The 23,110-nt window shown below is 36.3% G+C and overlaps 1 protein-coding gene across 1 annotated transcript in view; it reads right to left on the bottom strand.

Moving 5' to 3' along the window:
* Positions 1–10,642, bottom strand: part of FRMD3 (FERM domain containing 3) — an 88,380-nt gene extending 77,738 nt beyond the window's left edge. Inside the window, exons 1-2 of the mRNA XM_041480759.1 lie at positions 10,570–10,642; positions 1,411–1,429 (exon numbers count right to left, since the gene is read on the bottom strand). Coding sequence (XP_041336693.1) covers positions 1,411–1,429; positions 10,570–10,642 — 92 coding nt within the window. The remainder of the gene's footprint in view (positions 1–1,410; positions 1,430–10,569) is intronic.
* Between the last annotated feature and the right edge of the window lie 12,468 nt (positions 10,643–23,110).

Genomic DNA, 23,110 nt, shown 5'->3' with positions numbered 1-23,110 from the left:
ATGGTACTTCCATAATATGTTTTCCTATTTTTAAACATCCTTTCTCTAAGGATGTTAACACAATTTGTCTGTTCAGTTTGTACTCATCCAACCTCATGTTTTGCACCCTGCATTGTTACCTTTTCCCATGCAACGTAGATACAACAGGTTTCCTTACAGCCTCAAGACATTTAAAAATCAACTTTTTTACTGTTAAGAGTGGTTACATTCACTGACATATTTTTGTGCTGTACCCAGTTACACGTATGGGCATCTTGGAGACAACATAGAGAATGCTTTCCTCAAAAGGAAAAGTCCTATCAAAGTCTGAAAAATACAAAAGGAAAACTGTCACTCTCCCTGTAGCTGACAAAAAAAAAAAAAAAAAAAAAAAAAAAAAGGCATACAGTTATGCAGCCATATTTCAATTAACTGTTTTCTACCTTAAAATCTTGTAAGTGTCTGGAAAGTTTTATGACTATGAGAAACCACTGAAATATTGACAAAATTGCATGGTGACATTTCATTACAAAGGCAGCAGGAAAAATTATAAACACATTAAGATGTGACATTTTAAGTTGCATACAGTTTTAAACAAATCTACAGCAAATTAAATAGGACTGGGAAATAACGGCTATTAGATGACTCAGGTACAATCAAACATGAAAACAGATTTTACTGGCAACAGTGTATTAATGAAACCCATTTTTTAAAACACTGGAAATGGGGAAACCAGACTATCCATATTTTCATGCAACAACTTAGAGGGTGTCACTGTGTCCTGGCTTGGCTATATGATGATTGTATGCCCCAAACCAGGACACAGTGGAAGAACAGTCAGTAGTACAATCTTCTACAACAAACTACTAGGAGTTCAAATTCTAATCTATTAATTTTAAAAGCCCTTTGCTTCAGTCACCTAAATAATCACAAATTTCCGAGTTCCTGAAGAAACCTATAAAAGCGTACAGCACACATAATGTTTATAAATCCAGTAACAACGTTCTGTTTCTAAAAGTAATTGATGCCCTAGTTTTCTTCCTTGGAACATAGATGATGGAAACAAACGAAACAAAAATGAGCAAAAAGCCTCCAAGCTAAGATTCATGCTCTAGCAGTCTTTAAGCCTTCCATCAATAAATAGAAGGGACTAGTTAATAACTTCACCCTTGGTTAATATACCCCCTTCAGTTCATTACATTTTAAAAAATATTCAAGATGCACAAAAGTCAGCTAATTCAGCACATGCATAATGTAGTGAGAGTCCTCATATGAAATTGTGAATGTTAAAACTGTTAAAGCCTACTGGACACCTGAAATTTTGGGGGAAAAAAGAGATCTTAATTGATACACAGAGAAAAATACTTGATGTGGCACACTGCACATTAAGTCCTAATTCATAATAGATTGTATGACAAGAAGGATCGGCAATGGCAGTTAATTTTATTTTCTGCAAACAGCAGAATAAATAAACATTTTCTACATTTCTCTAACAATGCTTCAAATTCTTCTGAGCTTTAGAATCTAATGATCTTTTTCTATTTATTACACATTACTACATATTACCATGCTACAAAAGAATATATTAAAACCACATTTCGTTCTGATTTGTGAAAGAATCTGGAAAACACAAATTAAGAACAACTAGACATCCACAACAGAGCAGAGGAATGGATTTGGGTCAGAGAATAATGAATATAAAACATTGCCTGAAATTTCAGACAGTTGCCATACAGCTTTCCAATTCCTTAAATGAATCCTTAAATAAAAGAAAACAACTAAAAAACCCCAAACCAAAACTCTAATACCACTGAAGAATTTCAGCCACAAATAATAGGAATCTGAAAGTAATAATCAAGTAATACATTTAAAATTTTCACAGCTCAAATATTTGAGAATTATACCACAGTTCACTCAGAAGTTATTCACTATTCTCCATTAAACAAGATATATGTGGGCAGAAACAACAGTCAGAAAAGTCTGTACGTGAGAGATATGAAATGTTCTGAATTGTAATAAATACACTGTGTTTAATGAAATAATACCATTAAATAAGCCACTTTTTTCCAAGTCTATTAATTCAAATATATCTGTATATTTCAAATGAGAAATATTATCATTCATATTTTTGTAACCCATGCAATGGCTTTAAACAAAGTCCTATAATGCAGATATTTCACACACTCAAAAATTTGGAGATTTCTATAAATAATTTGAGGAATGACTTTCTGATTTGTTTAGATAAATAGGCACAGACAAGATGAGTATGTTTTTCCTAAGCCTGTATTTGAATATCTGACCTTAATACCACTGAAATCCCACAACAAACCCCAACACATATGTAACAGATATAATGCCATGTAAATGACAAAATCCCCAAACACACAAGGTCAGTTTGCAAATAACTGTTAAACACTGCTTTTTAAGCTGAGTCAAAAGTTTTCGTTTGTATTGAAACAAATATGTATCAAACTAAACTTGCAGCTGCAACAAAAGAATTAAGCAAAACAGGGTGTTCTGTACAGAAACAAGATATGGAAGACAGAGTCTTCCACTGATAGACTCACAGGGCAACCTGAGTTTGTTCCTCAGCTCCTAGGAACTGAGTAATAAACTGGAAAAATGCCTCATTTTCCCTATCAGACACACTTATTACAGCTTCCATTTCTGCAACTCTGCAAATTTATAACCTAATTCCTTGGTAATTTCTCTGGTATACTGAAACTAACCCAAACAACAATCTTTGTTGCTCTTGCTCTTGCTCTTTTTTAACACATTATCCCCATCTCGTGCTTATTTTGGGAATTTCTTTTTTTATTTCAACTATCTTGATGCAACTTAAAAAGCAAAGCAGAGTGTAACTTGTCCTACCAATTTAACAATTCTCCAATGATGTAAAATGAGATGACAAAACCTTTCTGACTGCTTTACAAATCTGAAAATGAGACGAAAACTACTTATAGCAGTTTAAGCTCTTACATTCGGAGAAATGTTTTCCCTATTTGAATTTGCTTCACTGTGGAGTTCGGTGTCTGTTTATCTGAATGTCGTCACAAGGAAGAGGAATAATCACAAGCAGATTAAACACAATGTTTCTGCTCTGTTATCTAACCACTGAAGTCCTGCCAGCTGTGCTTATCTCTGTCAGGAAGCCACTGACATTACTAAGTGTGCAGAGTCATAAACACTGTATTTATTTGTACTGGGGATTTCAATCCTCATCCAGTAAGTGTCTTTACTTGTGTGAACAGCTCCCAGCAATGACCCTGTGTGTAAAGCTGGTCACATACTTAAGTGCTTACTTAAGCGTAAAGTCATGCACAAAAATAAATAAATAAATAAATAAAAACAAAAAAAAACTATCAACACAACAAACAAAGCACAATGAAACCAACATTTCTGTCTAAATTAATGGAAAGTCAGGCTCTCAGGCAAGGCAAGCATACTGTTTGATCTTGTATGCTTGTTTTCTTTGCTGCGCAACATATTTTGAAGTTATATGGACGTAAAAAAATTAAATACACGTGTTGAAGTACAATGATGATAGAACCATAGAACTAAAACTAAGTCAGTCAGAAAAATGGACAAAACCATTGTGCCTCTAAGGCAAAAAAAAACAAAAAAGAAAATAAAGCAAAAAAGCGTCTTTATCCATTTATCCATTAAAAACTGAAAAAAAGATAGCTCTGTTGACAATACGTAACAATAATTATAAAAAGCAACAGAGCTAAACTATATTTTGACTGCCATGTCTTGCATTTTTGACTTTTCTTTGGACATCCTCTACCAGTGATAAGATCATATTTTTTCTAGGATTTCATGAGAGAAATTACTTGAACACCAACAGGCAGGTCTTCCATTTCATTGACAATTTTTCCATAGTTCAGTACGGGGCCAGCTCTCGCACACCAGAGTATGGCTGTGAACAGACATCTGGGAGCAATTCCCTGCTCAGGCCATTTTGACATGTCTGTCATCATCACATTTGCATTTGTCTCCAGTGGTACAGCAAAAGAGTTCCCTAAACATCGCTGGACTGGGATATGCCCTGGAATGGGATTCATTTAATATCCATCCTTTGAAGCTGAACAGGGAGCAGAACTAAGGGCGCAGAGAAGGAAGACATCTAGGCATACCCGAATTTCTCAGTATCTTCTAGATCAACTTTTAAGTCTTGCCCGAATAACAGAATCTGAACAGAACCCTCATTCTGTAGCAACCAAAGTCAGTGAGGTGGAACAGACTCAACTCTGACATGGAAAAACTGGGCCAGCCCTAATCCTGACAATATCCAGTGCCCTCTGCAAAGTTCTTATGGCTCTTTGGATTTATGGATTCACTGAGACTACCGATGACAGCAAGTACTCACAAGATAGATACACAGACAAGTCATTTGCCATTTTTTGTTCCTTCTTTGGGAACAACAGCAGGAATATATGAAAATGTTTCACAAGAACTCAATATTGAACAATGCCTTCAAAATATATAGAACAATAAAATTATGCCTGTTTTACTCCTCAGCTAAAGTGGTATAACTCTTTAAAAGGAATTCCTTCCTTCCATAATCAGCATCCTACAGTACTTTTTACTATAGGAAAACACATTGGAAGTCTAGTCTAGTCAGGTGTATAACATTTAACCAGAAAATTTTCTCAGTTGTAAGAGAAGCCTGTTGTAATTGACTTCTTTTATTGTAGTTTAAGTCCCAAGATGTAAAAAGCAACTTTTGCTGAAAGAATTGGAAATGGAAGATTTTATTTTAGAAACCATTTATCACAGGATTTTCTTCTGTTATCAGTGAAGAATTAATTATATTTCTACAAACCTAAAATGAAGCAAAAAATGGGCCAGTGATTTTTAATGAAAGGCATAAAACATGACACTGCAACAAAGTAGCTGGCATTTACTTAATTATAACAGTCCTCTTCCACATGTTATTTTATATTACTTATCTCTTGTGAAGTATATATGTTGTTCTATATACTAGTTACTATTTCTATATTAATTAAAAATCATTTCTATCAACATTATCTAATTCTAGAACTTAGTGAAGGAACAATTTTTAAATCTGTCATTTAATAAATTTTATTATGTATAAAAGTATGTGAATAGGTGATAGAAAACATTAAAGAATTAATGCCCATCTTATTTCATAGGGAATTTAGCAGTCAGTAGTGATAAAGAATGCTTCATATCTGAGACACAAACTACTATTACTACTCCTCTGGTTTTAGAATTCATTTGGTACCCTGGAATGGGTCTTAAAAAACATCATTTTTACAAATATATTAGTCTTTAAACTCAAATTTCTAAGCTCTTAATTATCAATTGAGCCCTAAGCTATACATACTAATAAAAAGAGCCAAAGAGAAAAGAACCCCATAAACAAGCCTTTATTTGCAGCTTCTTTTGGGGAAGAAATATACAAATATATCTTTAAAATAAAGGAGAAATGAAAGAAAAAAGAATATCCATGTTAGGAAGAAGAGAAATAAGGTAACAGCAATTTCAAGGATGTATATGTGAATGTAGCTGAGGAAGTTCTATTAATCTTCAATGAAACTGTATGGTTAAATGTACATAACATTGAAAATTTACCCAGAAATAACTGTTGCAGTGAGGTCAGAAACATACTTGTGAAATTCCTCCTATGTACTATCTTGTTTGGAAAATGAAGATGATTTAAGGTTATTTATTTTTCTTTAATTTACACTATTCATTTGCAATAGATGGACAGATTTGCCCGTAAGACAGCTTAATTTTATGCTCTCTTAAATTAGAGGTTATTGTATAAGGATAGTGATGAAATAATAACAGATAAAGAGGAAAAGGGAAAAATTACACAACAGAAAAATCCCACAATGCCAGTCCCATGCACTGAAAACTATTCCAAAAACAAATTACTATGGAAAATGAAAAGTATATTCTACTACTCAGTAAAACCTGAGAAGTAGCACTGAAGACAGGTAACAGCTTTCATGCAATCAGTTCTTGACCTCAGTGATATTCTGCAAGTAAATTACTCTGACCCATAGGTTAAGTTATAAATAATAAAAAATAAATATTTATAGTTTGCATACTGCAGCGCTCAAAAGTCTCCACCAGTCTGGCCAGCAAGCACTGAGGAAACCACAAATGCAATATTCATTTACAGGGCTCATGCTCATTTGCTGTTGTGCACATGGGCATCACTTAGCCATTTAGGCTTTGTGTCCCTGAAGTGTCAGCCCCACAGAAGGCTTGCAGCATTAACTGTTTGCTTCTGATAACAGCTTCCATTAGCGCAGCATTTGTGATGCCATCTGAGACACTATTGATTTCTTAAAAGGAATTGAGTCCTTCTATCAACAAATCTATCATTTTATTCAATATCCAACATTGTTCAGCAAACCTGACTCTGCTTTCTCTCTTTCATTCTTTACATCATACCACATCAAGGAAAGTGGACTAGAGATTTCAAGAATGAGTTCTCAATCCCCACCTATGAAGCAACATAAAAGCCAAACCAGGATTTTAATTAAAAATACCTAATGTCCCCCAGTACAGGTCATGGTCAACGATCCTCTCTTGGCCTGAATCTTCTCAGTAGTTTCAAAAGACACAGCAAAACCAGTACATATTCAAGCACAACTCCAAGTACCATTCTTTAAATATGCCTTTTCCAACAGATGCATAGCAGTCTGCCCTTATTTTACAAGAAGTGTTTTTAAAAAAGAAAAGCAACCAAAAATTCTTCTAGCCAAACAAGACACCTCCCTCAGCAGAGGCAAAAGAGAGACTCGGCAGTGTCTCTCAGCTCACTTATGCTGCCCACATGAAAACATCCAGCCAGGGTAGTTGCAAGAATGTCCCTTCAGGAGCACATTTCAGGGCTCAGCTGAACATACTGAACCCCAACCATGGTAAGGGTCGTGCTGGAACAAACACACCTCTCTTCCACACCAAGTGGGAGAGAAGGGCGTCTTGAAAGAAGCTATGAGTAGAGCTGGGGAACCCCTATAAGCCCTGAGAGTGGTACCCCAGCTGATCCCCACATGTTCATCGCCTCGCATGGGGAAACACATCTTAAATGCCTGCAAGCATGACATGGGATGTGCACGCACTGGTGAGAGGAATGGAGGAAGAAATGTAAGATCATGGAACATAATCCCTAGAGGGGATGAAGTAATGCCCATTTGAAAAGCTATTAGAGTGATGTGAAAGTCTAACAGCTTACATAATGAACAGAATATACAACTAGATATCACAGAAATTTGATCCATCACTCTGTGGATTATTCCAGAATCACAAACCCAGCTGTGTTGTTATTGATCTGGCAATATCATCTCTGGAGCACACCCAATCACAAAAAATGCTGCAACTCACAAATAAGGTCTCCTGACAGACAAGACCCTCAATTATGGTGAAGAAGTCACCAGCTCTCAGTGAACCAGCTGAAAGTTCAACTCATACGCTAATCTCATGTGATAAGGGCCTAGATAAAAACTTTTGGTTATTTGAGAAATCCTCGCCATGCTATGCACTTGAACTGTCAGACAGATATACGATATAGTTATATCATTATGCCTCAGAGGACACTTGTCATAATACCTAATGTTCATCTCCAAAAATGCACATTAAAAAAAAGGTTTTATGAAAGAGGGTGGGGATAAACACAAAATCTCCCACCTTCTACTAACTTAGAATCCACCAACACACATTTTTTTCAACTACTCATCCTGCTTACCTGCCTTAGGTAAGTAACTCCTTTCTATCCATCTTTGGTAATATTTCAGTATGCTTAATCACTTTTCCTATGTGCTTTGACTGCAGAAATTTTGTAACTTCAAGGATTATGTTGGCTCATTTCCCACTCAGCAAAGTGCTTCATTCCTGTACTTTATTTCAGCAGACTGTAGGAATAATTTTACCACAAGAAACTATTTCCAAGCTGCTCAACTAGTGCTTCATAGACACATATGGTTAAATATATTTTCCTGTCAGAAATAATTACACAGTAAAGAATCTTTCATCAGTACTATCCTCCCCTCATAATAATCCCAGTTGTTAAATGTTTGTTTTGAAGGAAAACAAACATTAAATTTGTAAGATTTGACATTCAGTCTTCAAAAGAGCAAATTAATGATGGATTGAAAATGCTGAAGAAAGAAGTCCTCCAGAAGATTTCCTTGGACATGGTGCCTACACCAATGCACCCCAATGGTATTTAATAAAAGCCAGCTATTGGCATCAGGGGACAAACTCATTCTCTGTGTCATACAAGTTCCTGTCTCCTTGCCAAAGAAAAAGTCCCCAGCTCACAATTTTTTTTACAGTAGAGAAAGCTGGATTGATTTTTTTTTTCTTTCTTTCTTTCTTTCTTTCTGGAGGTCATTCAGTCCTTGAAAGAGATACAAACTGCCTCATTAGCATTACCTAAAATAAAACCTCCATTTGATAGCATAGCCAGAACTACCCTTGCATTTATAATCATCACCTCACAAAATTACAACTATGGTCTTTTTTTCCCACTCTTTAAGAAGTATTTATATGAATACACATTGAAAACAACAAGTCTTTCTGAATTTCTTTCAACTATCATCACAAAAAACCCAACACACAATAGAAATTCAAATAAAGGTCTCTACAGACTTATTCCATTAACCACAGCTGCAAAAAAGAAGATAATAAAGCAATGCATTTTACAGACCCCATAACTGTTTCACCTTTACTAGACTTCACTTTCTCCCTTACTATGTCAGATTCAACTTCATCGTTCCATCATGTGCTCAGACTTCCTGTTCCCACACACTCAGCACAGATCAAAGGCAAGCTGACCTCACTTTTGCTGTTTCAGTAATTGATCAGTTTTCCACGTTTTTTAGTTGGGGAACATAATGACACACTATTAAAATGCATCCTTTTTATCTAAGTTGGGAACTCATAATATTTTTTTTCTTCTTAGCAGTAGTTACTCTTGTATCCCTTTTAAGATGACCTCCCTCAAAATAAATCCTAGGATGCTGCAAATGTGTCTTCACATCTAGTAAATGGAAAGCAAAGCCCTGAATTACATACCAAATACTTGTAACTCACATTTCCTGACCTTGCAACAATACTATTTTGTCTATTCTTTCCTATCTATTAAGGACAAAATTTGCTATCTTTGATATTTATAAAATTTTAGCTCTTGGCTGAAACGGAATTAAAAAAAGGGGGAGAAAAAAAGGACTGCAGATTATGTGTTTATATATTGGAAGTTTTCTCCCCAGTGGCTGGCATTTAGGGAAAGCATTGAAAAATCAGTGGATGCAGAGGATGTTTATGCACACTGATCAATTTCCCTTAACCACCCACATTGCCTGTTGCAACTGAACATAAAACTCATTAAAACAAAAAAAAAACAAAAACAAAAACAAACAAACAAACAAACAAAAAAAAAAAAAAAAAAAAAAAAAAAAAAAAAAAAAAAAAACCAAAAAAAAAAAAAAAACCCAGAAGATGATGCTTAATAGGATTGCCTGTATTCATTTTACTATGTATAGTGGCAGATGAAAAAAACCATACAGTGGAAGCTACTTCCTGTACACAAATGAGCACAGTTCTCCTAAGCAATTTTTTTTAGGAAATGTGCCTTGTTAACAGGTATTTAAACATCAAACCACAATTTTGTAAACAAACTCCTTTTCTCACATAGGTGATTATAAAGTGGAAGAAGACCTGGCAAAAAATACAACACACAGCAACTTTCATAAACAGATAGTAAAGCTGGTTCCTAGGTAATTTTTGTATCAGAAAGGTCTCTCTTTAAATTCCTGTCATATCTGGAATTAAAGAAGAGCAATAGAAAATACCAGGAAGACAACTAAGCAACTTGAAAAATAAGTGAATGGCTGTGAATATTATTGCAAAATAAAAAGCAAAGTAAGATTTCTGATTGGCCTCTGAGAGTAGAAAAGCTGTGCTTAACCTCTGGTAATTTGGGAGCAAACTAAGGCTACATTCTCCTCACCCAGGTCATCTACGGGTACTACAGGTTTATGTGAAAGAAAAAAACTTCTTAAAAGTCTTAGGAAAGAGCTAGGTGCAGTGCAAAGCTGACATGCAGATTCTAAGAAGCTAAACTCTGACAGCTTTGTAACTGCTCTGCCAAGACTGACTGCAAAACCTCAGGATGAAATTATTTTATAATGAACCTCTTTTTCAAAACTGGAGAAGTTACATAAATGAGCAGATGACACCAAAGAATAAAAGGTATCTTGTCTTGCAGCACAGGACAACTTTTTGGATTCCTCTTTCTGCCTGACACATCAATGCAAAAAGAACTTTTAAAAAATAATGCAAGAAACAAGCCAGTATAGAAATTGGCAAGAGAGCAATCAGACACTTCAGTAGCCTTGCACCCTCCCTTGTGGGATGCAGCAATCATCCTTAGCCATGTGCCCTAAGTACAAGGAAAGCAGCAAGCAGAAGGAAAGCAGAGAGCAGGGGAAGACCACTGGTGTTAGCTCAGTTGGTTAGATCCTGGTGATGTCAAGGTTGTGTGTTCATCCTCATATAAGCCATTCACCTAAGAGCTGGACTTGATGATCCTTGTGGGTGCATTCTAACTCAGATTATTCTGTGATTCTCTGAAGATTTCACCATCAAGTACTTCTGCTGCCATTAACCCAAACCCACCCATGTTCACGTGTTCTCCGAAGAGCCTTGAGGAATGGACTGCACTGAAAACTCAACTGAGAAAACACCAGAGTTAAGCAAAACCATATCAGAGACACAAGAACCAGCAAACCAGGATCTATTTTTCTAGAAAAGATGAAAGATTCCCTTTCTTACAAGGCATTTAAACTTTAGTTTAGTGCAGGAATAGCACTCTGCTCTTATGCTGCCCAGTCTCACCACCTAGTCTTCTCTAACCCTTCCCAGTTCTGCCTGTCTTCATCTTAACCATGCAATAGGTGGCCAGCCTCAGTCCATGCAAGTAGGTATCACACATCGAGGTACCCAGGAACTAGTCCTCTGAAGCTTTGTCTTCATCACCTTCTCTCAACAGCAAAGAGAAACACAAATATCTGCACATTGGATTATAGGCATGACAGGAGAGCAGCACAAGTGGACAACAGTGCACAGCCATCAGAAAGCGCCAACCTACTGAAGGACATAGTTCCACAGGATGGCTGACAGGTGTTCCAGTAATTCCAGACATTACTGCCTATTTAAAACTGACGCTGCTGGACCTCTGCAGTGCATACTCATACATGGCTGAAGAGATTGGTCTTGAAATATTTAATAAAGAATCTCTCAGAGCAATGGCCAATAGATTAAAAATGCTGACCATCATCATGCACTTAGCTCATCAAAGGCATTTCCTTTTCTAGCTTATGCTGCATCTTTGCTGCATCTCACACATACACACCCTGTATTTTTTGTGCATGTGTGTCTATACATACACATACATGTACACACTTCGTATATAAACACAAAAAAAAGATGCCAAGAAAAAGGACTAAGGGGTTCTAACATTAGAAAAGGCCATTAGATGATTTGGCTATCTGCGTAATTTGGAACAAATACAATTTTATCCAATTAATGTCTCTTACTTGCCAGCCTTATCCTTTGTAAAATGAAGTAATTGCATTTTTTTCCACAGCATGTCTTCAGACAAGGCAGTCAATCTTGATTTAAAGCTTTTTAGAAGAGAGATTGACAATATGCAGATTCTGATGCTGGTTAATTCTACTGCCTTATTAGTTTTACAAAACAAACTTGGAAAAAACATGGTTAGGTTGTACTGGCAATGTAACACCACTGTGCACCATAATTTCCCACAAACACTGTTACTAAAATAAAAGTACTAAAAAAGAGAGCTACCTATCTAGAACAATCTCTTTTCATCAAATGCTTTTAATGAAGGACTATGATCTATTTGACAGCATTCAAAAACTGTTATTTTTAAATGTATATATGCTGTCATATTTAATAATACTCACTCTATCACAAGCCAGAACACATTACAAAGTTTTAAGCACAGCTTTCCTCAAAAAGTTTTAAGGTGCAGTTTCATCCCTGTTTCACTGAGTCCCTAAAACAGTTATAACCAGTCAACTTGAAGCATCATATTGGGTGAAATCTTTAACAGATCATTCAAATGTAGTCTTAAAATATACCTGCACAACAATCTATGTCAAACATCTGCCTTTCTCCTCAACATCACCCTTCAAAATTATGCAAAACTTCACAATCCCAAAAGCTCCTCATATACCGAGCAGCTGTAGAAATTATAGGCATCCTTTCCCCAAAAAAACATGAAAGGAACAAAAAAGCATTTGAAAATTGGGAAAATCTCCTCTGCCCTACAACAGCTGATGCTGAGCTAGCACCAAGGAAAGAAAAAAGGGGATTTTTATCCTTTTTATATTGGCACTGGAAACACCCAGTCAGTTCATGACAGACTAGTGAAACAGAAGGAAGGTGGGCAGCTTGCCCTTGGATGGAATTCACATTCCCTCCCATGAAAACACAGGAAACCAGATGTCAGCCCTGGCTCTGTGACTGTCATGATTCCTGTCTCACTGTCTCACTCAGATTTTCAATGTTACCCTGTATCAGGAGGAAAAACAGGCGCAGCTCCTTCCTCCTGGCAGAATCAGGGGAAATCCTCAGAGCCATGCACTGAACGCTTAAGCTAAATTTTATACTTGCCAAGGTTCCTAAAAAAATCTCAGTTATGAAAACACAGAAAACAGATCCTGCTTACAGCAGGCGGCAATTCCATCCACTTTAGACTCCTTGTGGCCATTTCAAACTCTCCTCTGTTTTTATTAGAACATTCCCCAGCTGACTTCACCCTCCCTCATCTACCACTTGGAACTATGGGTTCTGCCAGAGACCTTTGAAATTACCAGAAAGCTAAAACATTAAGATTCTTCTACTGCAAAATTATTATTGGTTAACTACATTGTGCTCATGAAAAATAAAAAATTACCAAAAAAAACTCTGACAGATTAAGATAGAAATTCACATATTTTTTCAGCTTCTTTCTCAAATCACCAAAAGAAAAATTACAATATTCCAAAACAAGTTGTACAATAGGGGAAGGTCGCAACCCCTCAACTGCACAATCAGGTCGCAGCTGTCATACCCTTCTCTTGTTTCACACCACTCTCTTTTATGGGTAATACCAGGGGGTGACAGTGACAGCTCCCATTATTGCACTAAAGTTGTTGTGATATTTGATCTACTCCTGAAGGAATCATTTGCCATAAAACTGGGCAATAATGTCTGGTTGAACTTGAAAACAAAATTTTACATGGAAAACATGAGCCCCAAGTTAAGGGAAGTGCACACCTCCTCTCAAAACACCAGAAAGTGAGAAATGAGGGCGACACATTGTGTAAATGCAGGTTTTTTTCTTAAAAGACAATCTTCCCATGTGAGGAGTGATTTGTATATGCTTGGAAAAGAATAGCAAACGTGCTCTGTGGTATGCAGCAGATGAAATACTGCAACAAAAACAGTTGTCAATAAACTATTAGACTTCAACAGCGTCCTGCCAGGACTACATAAATGAGAATTCAACTCAGCTTTTCTCCTGAACACAGAGATATTAATCTATGTCAAGGACAAAGTTTCAGCTTTCCTAGAGCAATACTCTTCTGCCAACACCATGTAAAAGCAAACATCTAAAGGTCATTTACATTACAGGTTTCAAATTTTAAATTGTAAAATTAATCCCTTTATTACAAAATTATATCTTATATAAATCAGTACAACATATTCTACTGAAATGGCTTAATGAATCCAGACAATAAAACAAGAACCAGTTTATTTTACTGTGAAGATAAACATTGTGTTTAACTGCAGCTGCAAGACAATGCAGAAGAATATCTGCTGTCTGAATTCTATACCGAATGTATAAATAGTCTTTATTCTGAAAACCTATGACAAGCATCTGAGAATCTTTTCAATTTAATAAATTTTTGTGCTTGGTAATCCAAGGTTTAATGACAAATTGCCTCAACTTAATGAATTGTGTTTTGACAGTTTTCTGCCTCACCACTTGATTTCCTATCATGTGCAAAAATACCTGTATTACACTCTTCGCATCTTGATGCCTATTTTGCTACAGTGAGGAATTAGGTACTGTCAAACTCTATTTTATTGTACTCTTCTAGCATTGAGCACCCAAAACACAGCAAAAAAACCATCTGCATTATTCAGCTTGATAATCTAATCATGCATCCATTCCATCCACTTAACAACAGTATTTCAGTCAGGAAGACAGTCTTGCTCCAGACCAGCCTGAACAATTAGCCCCTCTGCAGAGGGCAATGTGTTATTATCTTTTCGTCTTAATCAGATGACTGTTTCCTGGCAATGTACAGAAACATAGGTACAACATAACTCCTCCGGAAAGGAGCTGCATTAAGAAATAAAAGGAAATTTGCCTGGTAATAACAGCATCTCAGTTGCTAGCACATTCACGGAAAACATCTGAGTAATAAAGGTACATATTTGTTTTCTTGTTAAGACTGGATTTATTTACTCAGAATGAAAAGGTAAAGAGCAGTATCAGTGAATGCCAGAGCATGTCTGCCCTCAGAAACATGACTAGGGAAATACACTAGCCCTTTTCTAGATACATCCGAAGTTAACAAAAACCCTACTCTTGAACATGCCAAAAGCATCACAGGGCAAATAAAAAGGCCAACTGGAAACTTTCGTGCTATATTGGCTTCTCAGAGAAGCTCACAGGTAGTTCAAGGTCTTATTCAGACTATTAATCATAATCCAATATATCCTAAAGATCACATAAAGGAAATATGGACAAGATTTTTATCCCCCTGACATTAATTTTTGTTACAGCCCTGAATAGTCAGATGATTCCAGTGGTGACACACTATTGTATAGGGTAAGGGAAAGCAGAATCATCATCCCAGAAGACAGAGGAGGAAAAGATTACTATGGGATGCATCCAGCAACTGACTCAGCTTTGTCTTGGTAGAGTCTATTGTGGCTGGCTCTACATCAGCTTTACTGGTGACATGGTGGAATGCAAAAATAACATTAAAAAATTCAATACTAACTCACTTCAGGGTGTGCCATGACTAAAGCATGTAACAGTGAGAGTGACAGTAGAATCAGCATAAAACAACATACTACCATCACCTCAGTAACACCAGCTTCTAGGCTAGCAATACAGACATTCAAGTTACCATGACAAATTTTTCTTGTTTTCAAGAAATGCATGTGTGAGAAGAATATTGATGAAGTTCATTAAGCCCTTCTAAATCAGTAAGTAGTAAAGCTAAATACATGTTCAGATTTTACTTTTAAAATACTGTCTGAAAAGATTATTTTTGGGGATCCCTCCTGAGAAAAGTCATCTTTTAGTTATTTACTAGAAATCTTGGATCCCACTCTGAAAGTCTCACCAGCTTTTTAAAGAAAAAAAGTCACATCTTAACTCTGCAAGGGTCCATTGCTGAAATAACTTTACATTTGATGGAGACTGAATGAGTTAACAGCTAGCAGGAGGAAAAAAGAAAAAGAAGTATGCACCACACAGCACTTTGCAGTCTCAGGCTAGCATCTCAGCCTACAATGCAAGCTGCTATTCACACATCACAAAAAGGCTCTTCCTGCTAATCTGTGGAGCTCACATTCATACACAAATCTGAAGGTCAAATATAGAAATCAGTGCACAAATTATCTTAGTCTCAATAAAATTCAGCGTATATGTAGCATGAGTAAGACAGGGTCACCCTTTTTTGTGTTTCCCTTTGCACAAGCTTACTGGTTTTTGTTAACCTCTATTTAATTTGTTTTTGGTTTTGTTTTTTGGTTTTTTTTTTTTTTGTTTCAGTGTGTTAAACATTGCAAAATGGCAGCAGTGCCCATCACACAGACCTCCAAAGGTCTGAAACACATGCATATATCATGGTAATGCCACCTGCATACATCATGCGTTCTCAGGAGAAGGTATGAGAGAGACAGATTTGCAAAGGGAAGATGTGTGCCTAGATTACACTGCTCACTAGCATGTCCTCTGTGCAGGGCAGTAAAAGCCAGAAAAACTGTCAGCAGTCACAAGACTCAGTAGTAGCACAGTGCAAGTACACTTGAAAGAGGCAGAACAAAAGCATAAAGCTTTTTACCAGCACTTGACCATAAGCCTAGGACAGGTGTGAAGGTTCAGCACTCAAGACACAAATGGATGTGTAGCATCCCAAGATACGCATGGATCTCCCAAGGATAAACAGCTACTGTGTCCAGATTGCTGTACCCCTTAACCTACTTGCAGCAGGAGCCTTTGAAAAGTTTACCACATTCCCAAAGGCAAGCCAGAAAAAGTAGGTTTGTTCTCAGTATCTATTGTGCAGTCATGGGAAATTACATCAGAGCACTGTTCAGCAAAGGTATGAAATGGAACCAGTAGAACAAGAGGAACAACGTCTTCAAGGCAAAAGGACTGAGTAAATTATGCAATGAAACAGAATGATTAAGCCTCATTTCTTCACTCTGCTTTCATGTATACCAAAGACATTTGTGTATTAATTTCGTTACTATTAAGTTTAAATTCTTCTAGAGATGAAAAAGATAATTAATTACTATTCTTTTTATGTTCATTAGTTCAAAGGTAAGCTGACCAATAAGTTTCATAAATCTTAAGTATTTTTAAAGTAGCAGGACTTGAAATTTTCTTTGAAATTCCTTAGGAAACTGAGTAACACAAGGGATCTCTGTTTTGCACAATCCTTACACTCTTTGATATTTCCTTCCAGGAAATTCCAGTTCCTCTTTATGTTTTAGCACACCTAATGCTACCAAAGACACTTCAAATGAGAGAGTGCACATTCTAAAAAAAATCAGCTTACAGGAAATTGATATTGATTTTATTTAAAAAATTAGAAGGTAAGAAAGCTCTTTGTATTTAGCACTTTGATGAATTTAAATAATCCATCACTGAATATTTATTGAACAACCATTGCTTAAAGTGAAAAAATAAAGCCATTTAAATAAAATAAGAGGAACAGAAAATCCACCATTTTGAATCATCTAAATGAAAATCTAGCATTTAGAATCAAGTTTTCCTCTGGTAAACAAAATGAAGAAAATGGGTTTTGCATGTATGATCTATACAGCAAAGATAGCAAATTAACTGCTTTCCCAGCTCAAAGTAACACTCTGACCACTACTGCAGCCGCGCTTCCAGTGCGCTGCCACAAACAGGAATTTCCTCCCAGCTTCACACAGCTCAGTGATGATTTTACAACTTCTTCCTCAATTCTCCTCTGCATGTCATTGCACAAAGAGCTAACAGGGAATACCACATGCTCTGCAGCTCATGGCAATTAAATACCTTGCTCTGATCTCAAGAGCAGATCTGTATTTTTCTCAGTGGAGACTTGATGCTTGTAAATACCTTTAAGAAAAACGAGAATAAAACACACACACAGAACACCAAACCAACAATCAAAAACAATCAAAGAAAGAAACCCCTACCAAAAAAAACCTAAATAATAATAACAAAAAAAAAAAAAAAAAAAAAAAAAAAAACAAAAAAAAAAAAACCCCTCAAAAAACTAAAAAAAAAAAAAAAAAAAAACCCCCCCCAAAAAAAAACCAAAAAAAAAAAAAAAAAAAAAAAAAAAAAAAAAAAAAAAAAAACCAAAAAAAAACAACCTGCTAGAAATCTGAAAACTAAAACAAGTCAAAAGTATGGGGCAGATATTAGAATTCTCCGAATTCTCCTTGGATCATGTTTTTCTCTGCTCATTACTTGTGCCTACTCATTGCAGGGAGGTTGGATTACAGGGCCTTTAAAGGTCCCTTCCAACCCAAATTATTCTATGGTTCTATCATACTGTTATGATGATCTGTGTTAAGCATCTCTGCTTATAGCAGAAGTGACCATCATGGGCAGGTGAAGGAATTGACCTGTCTATTAAAATCAAGCACATCCTTCCCTGTTTCACTGACCTGCAACAGTAAAATTTTCTTCTCTGCTCTTTTAGGCAAAATTTGTTATGGACAGCATTGCTGCCAGCATGGCCTCCTTCCACATTTTCATGCTCTATTATTACTGAACACTGGCACTGATCAGTGATGACTTGACAGTGCTTATACTTACAAAAACATAGGGAAACGTAATTACAATATGTATTTACAAGTGCAGATCAGAAATACTTGTTCTTTTCATAGGTACTGAGAGTTCCAAGCATTTTTGTAGATCACATCAGCACTCAGGGGATGATAAAAATGAAAATTGTGCAAATAAGGGCTAACGGTGATTTTAAAATATACAAGTAAAATCAATCAGAGTTGTTTCTCAAATTTTCAAGACCTTGAATTGAATACATATTGCAAGTGAACATAAAAAAAAAAGCAAAATGCCTTATTGGGGATTCTAGAAAGCCTAAAGCAACAGAAAGTAAAAGTGGGGAGGAATTCTTAGTTTGTGCTGCCTCAGGGTGGTAAGATGAACAAGACAGGAATAAAATTAACTAAACACCTTTATGATTCATCAGAGAAACTCAAATATTTTCTGGGCAGGAGTATTTCTCCCTTTTTACATTCTCTTCTCCTATCTACTTGTGTATTCATCACTCTAAGCTTGTCTGTACAGAGATTGTTTTGTATTTCCTGCAACAGAAAAAGAAAAAAAAAAAAAGTGATTTATAATCTTCCTACTTACAGGTTGTGCACTAGATTCCCATTGATCCATCCTACAGTTCACAGATTTACAAAGTAAGGAGGTGATGTCATTGCTATTGATAGAAACTGGTTTTAATAAAAATACCATTTTTTAAAAAAAGGTGGAAAAAAGGCTGACCTCTTTTTAAAAATTATTACTTAATTAATGGAGATGTAAAATGAATGGACAACTATTAAAAACTTGAAGGTGCAAAGAAAGAGTGAAGAGTGGAAACAGTCTTTACGTACACCATTGAACGTTCACCCCTTAAACTTCTATAAAAGTGGTTTCCTCAGAGATTAAGTGTTCAGCATTTGCCTCCAGCTTCAGCAGACTGTGAAACACGAGCATCCAAGGTAAGAGCAATCTGTATGACAGCATCCCTTTGAGGCATCTGTATGCATCATTTTGCAGAAGCCAGGTAAAACAACATCTCCACACTACCTTATCAAATTGGCCATATATCACAACATTACAAAAATGTATTAAAAAATTCTACAGTCCTTCATTTTTGAGCCTAATACGTGCCCCTAGCTTTGTCACATAACACTTCCAATAAACATTAATAGACACAATCCTCTTGGAGCAGCTTTGTGATGGTAATTAGTACAATGCTGCCTGTTTCAGCTGGGAAAATAAAGTATTTTGAGACAGTTGGAGAAACTGAGTTTGGGAGCCTAAGAATTTTAATGGCTCCTGGTGAAGGCAAGTTCAGTACTTTGCCCACACAAATATATATCCTGAGAATTTGTGAGTCTTCAGTTTTGAAAACCACAGCTACAGTACTATTAAATTTGGGGATTTTTCCTCTCTGAGGGGCTTTTCTAAACTTAATGTAAGTGAATTTTCAGAGATACTCTTTCTACACACAAATCCTTCCTTCACCTCTTCTGAATACAAACCATATCCCAAGGAACTACTCAAACATTTCCAAGAGGATGCCAAGAGAGACAAGTACCTTGCTTGGCAGTGTAGGCTTATAATTGCTGTTCACTTCCTCTGTCTCATCCTTCTGCACACAAGCTTTGGACCTGACCAGCTCAGTGCCACACGGCTGTTAATACCGTGTTAATAAAGCCAACCCCAACAGACTAACGTTTTGCCAAAATGCCATTTTGTGTCCCCATATGACAATCCTGCATGTTTCAACACCAATCTCCTAGCATAAATACTATGTGGCATCAGCCAACAACTATTATTCATCTGTAAGTAATTTTTCTTCAGAAACATGCATGAACTAGGAATCTAATCCCTGTAAAAAATACCAAAGAGTTTGCATTAAACAGGAATAAAACAGAAGCCCACTGTTCTTTAAGGATGGTAGAGGCATGTGTCCCATTGGTCTCATACATTGCTCTCATACAAGCTCTGCCAAATTTTTTCAAGGAGAAGGAGAAAAGCTTCCCACCGCTCATTCAGCTTCCCACTTGCATACCAATTTTCCAGTGTAAGCATGAGAAATTAACAAGTGTGACCCTCTACTACAGTGGTGCCATTCAGTTAATGGAGAAAACAACTCAGTTTTAGACAAACGCAACCTTTACGATTGCTTTCATTTTTACAGGTTCCTTTAAAATAAAAGGTTACTTACTATAACAGAATATTTTACATATTGTAACACAGGACCGTAGCACAAAGAAAACCTCTATAAAAGTTGATATCAAGAGGCAAACTGCATTCCTAAAATTTACTTAAATAAACTTTCAGTAACAAATATTGGTGGCTAACAAGGATAAGTTCACTGATGTAACTGTGACATCAGAACTCAGAAAGCCGTTTGCACATTTTAAAATACTTAGCTTCTTTCACTCCACACAATTTGTCCTTTTAAAAAGAATACTAGTATGGAATTTAAAGATAACTTTCAAAAGTAGGATTACTGTACGTTTTGCAAAAGTACACACTTATAAATTATCCCAGAGGGAATCAATGTGAAGCATGGGGTAGAATAAGGGTGTGCAGTTCCACATCAGTAAGCACAAATTTCTAAAGGGACGTGAACAGCACATTCAAATCTGTAAAATCGTTGCTACAGAGAGTCAACCAGAATAAATTTTGTGAGAGGTGGGTAAAAACACATGTAAAATGGAAGTAAAGACAAGGTGGCACAACCATGACTTTAGCTTTTGCTGATGGAGTGTTTTCCTTTAGGTCAACTGTTCAAGAAAATGCAAAAAATTTATGCTTTCATGAAGAACTGGAGGAGCAAGGATATTCACCTACACATAACTAAATTCTAAAAGGGTATTGGTATGCTTAAATATTTATTAGAAGTGTATCTCAGGTAACTTCTTCAGCTAGAGACCCAGTGTTTTTAGTTTCTTCATACTTATTTTCCTGCCTCTAACACCAAATTCTGAATACATTTAAAAGTACATCACGCCCAAGTGAAAAAGACAGAAATGCACATGGGAGCAAAACACACAGTGTTAACACTAATCTCTCTCAGTCAGCAGTTCTGCAATGGATCACATCAGTAACTACCTATTAAAAATGTGCACTTCCTCTTGATCCTCCTAAACATATTCTACAGAAGGTCAGTGATTCCAGACTTATACAGGAAAGAAACCGCAAATTCAAAAATGCACAAGACAGAATCAAAGAATTACAGAATGGTTTGGCTTGAGAGGGATGTTAAAGATTATCCTGTGGGCGGGGATGCCATTCACTAGATCAGGTTGCTCAGGTCCCCATCCAACCTGGCCTTGAACACTTTTGGGGATGGGGCATCCACAACTTCTCTGGGCAATCATAATTCGAAGTCAAGCACTTACTCACTCTCTCGTGCTTTGCCAGTGAGGTGGTAAACAAAAAAAGCTGGGAGGGAACATAGCCAGGACAGGTGATACACACTGGCCGAAGGAATATTCTTTGGCCACATAGAACATCTTGCGTAGTATATAAAGTTAGGGAGTTACCTGGAAATGGGTCTGATAAGTGATTGGGAATGGTCTGGCATCTGTCAGTAAGTGGTGAGCAATTTGTACTGTACATCACTTGTTTTTCCTTGAGCTTTATCCTTTTTCTAACAAAAAAACCCCCTATTAATTTTATATATTTTACTTTGTTGCAGCTGTTTAACTGTTCTGATCTCAACCTACAAATTTCCATTCTCATTCTTCTTCCCATTCCACCAGGGTGGGGGTGCAATGAAGGATGAGAACAAGTGTCTGCCTAATGCTTAGTTACCATCTGGGCTTATGATGACAGTCTAAGCCAGTAATATAAAGAGACAGAAATTTGATAAAAATTAAAATGATTTAAAAATTAAAAACATAAAGTGATAAAAAATGATTAAGTGATAAGAGGTAAAAGACAAAGTGTGTTTAGCTTTTCTGCTTGCAAACTCCACCTCACACTTCAAGTGTTTATACTGAGAAAACAGCATCTTGTTTAGTTCAGTATTTGCTGGTACTTGAATTTTCTTAGATAGATGAGCAGTATAGCCAATTTTAAGCCAGTAGCAGAAACTTGAATTTCATCCAAGCAATCATTTGACTTCTGCCAGAAGAATCCCATTCCAATTGGTGTTTCTTTACTTGGCACTGCATTGTGCTAGTTTAATGCATGCCAAATGTAGAACCCTTGCTGCTACTGCTGGTGTAGCATTTGCTCCTAAGAGAAGAAGGTGCAGCTGCTAACAGGAGATGTTAGCAAAAACCAGGTTCATTATCTTCCTTCTTAGCTCCAGTATTTTCCCATTACACCTTCCTCTTAACTGGGAAATCAGGAAACATTGCTACTAAATTATCATGGTCTCAAGTGGCTTTTGCATATTTTCTGAGAAAAGGCATTGCACTGTGACTTCCACTGTTTCTGAAAAGATCTGGGAGAAGAGTTCAACAATCAGAACATTGGAAAATCACTTATAAACCCACTGGAAACTGCTTTTATTTCAAAATTGGTCAGTAGGACTACTATTTCATGTACTCGCCTTTGTAATTTCAATATCCTTCTAACTGATATTGGGATCTAAATTGAGAATGAGTGGAGATTAACACAGCATCTAAAAAGCTGTGATTATGAATTTCTAGTTGGAATGCACATTTGCTTTAGTTCCATTAATGCTGCAAGAACAGACATAGGAAATAATGTGAGGGTAGGAGGAATAAAAAGATCTGAAAATAAGAAATCTTATGTTGCAAAGTCTATTGCTTAGTGGATATTGCTAAGAATAATTGTCAATCTAAAATTCCAGGATTATATAAAAATCTGTAGGGATTGTAGGATTTCCAAACTGGTTTCTGGACTTAAAATCTCAAAGATATGCTGGAGATAAAAATGCTGACACCAAACAGTCCAGCACCTTTTAGAACAATCCTAGGTATGAAGCCTTTCAATCTTAACCTTTTTCTTCTTTATAACTCTAATAATTACAGTAAAATGTACATCACGCTGTTAGTCTCACATTTCAAACTACTTTCCATTTTCTTTGCTTCGTTGCATTTAATACAC

The sequence above is a fragment of the Pyrgilauda ruficollis genome, unplaced genomic scaffold (genome assembly GCF_017590135.1).
Source record: "Pyrgilauda ruficollis isolate IOZ18807 unplaced genomic scaffold, ASM1759013v1 scaffold53, whole genome shotgun sequence".
Classification (NCBI taxonomy): domain Eukaryota; kingdom Metazoa; phylum Chordata; class Aves; order Passeriformes; family Passeridae; genus Pyrgilauda; species Pyrgilauda ruficollis.
The sequence above is the reverse complement of the archived record's forward strand: the minus strand, read 5'-3'. Positions and strand labels throughout refer to the sequence as shown.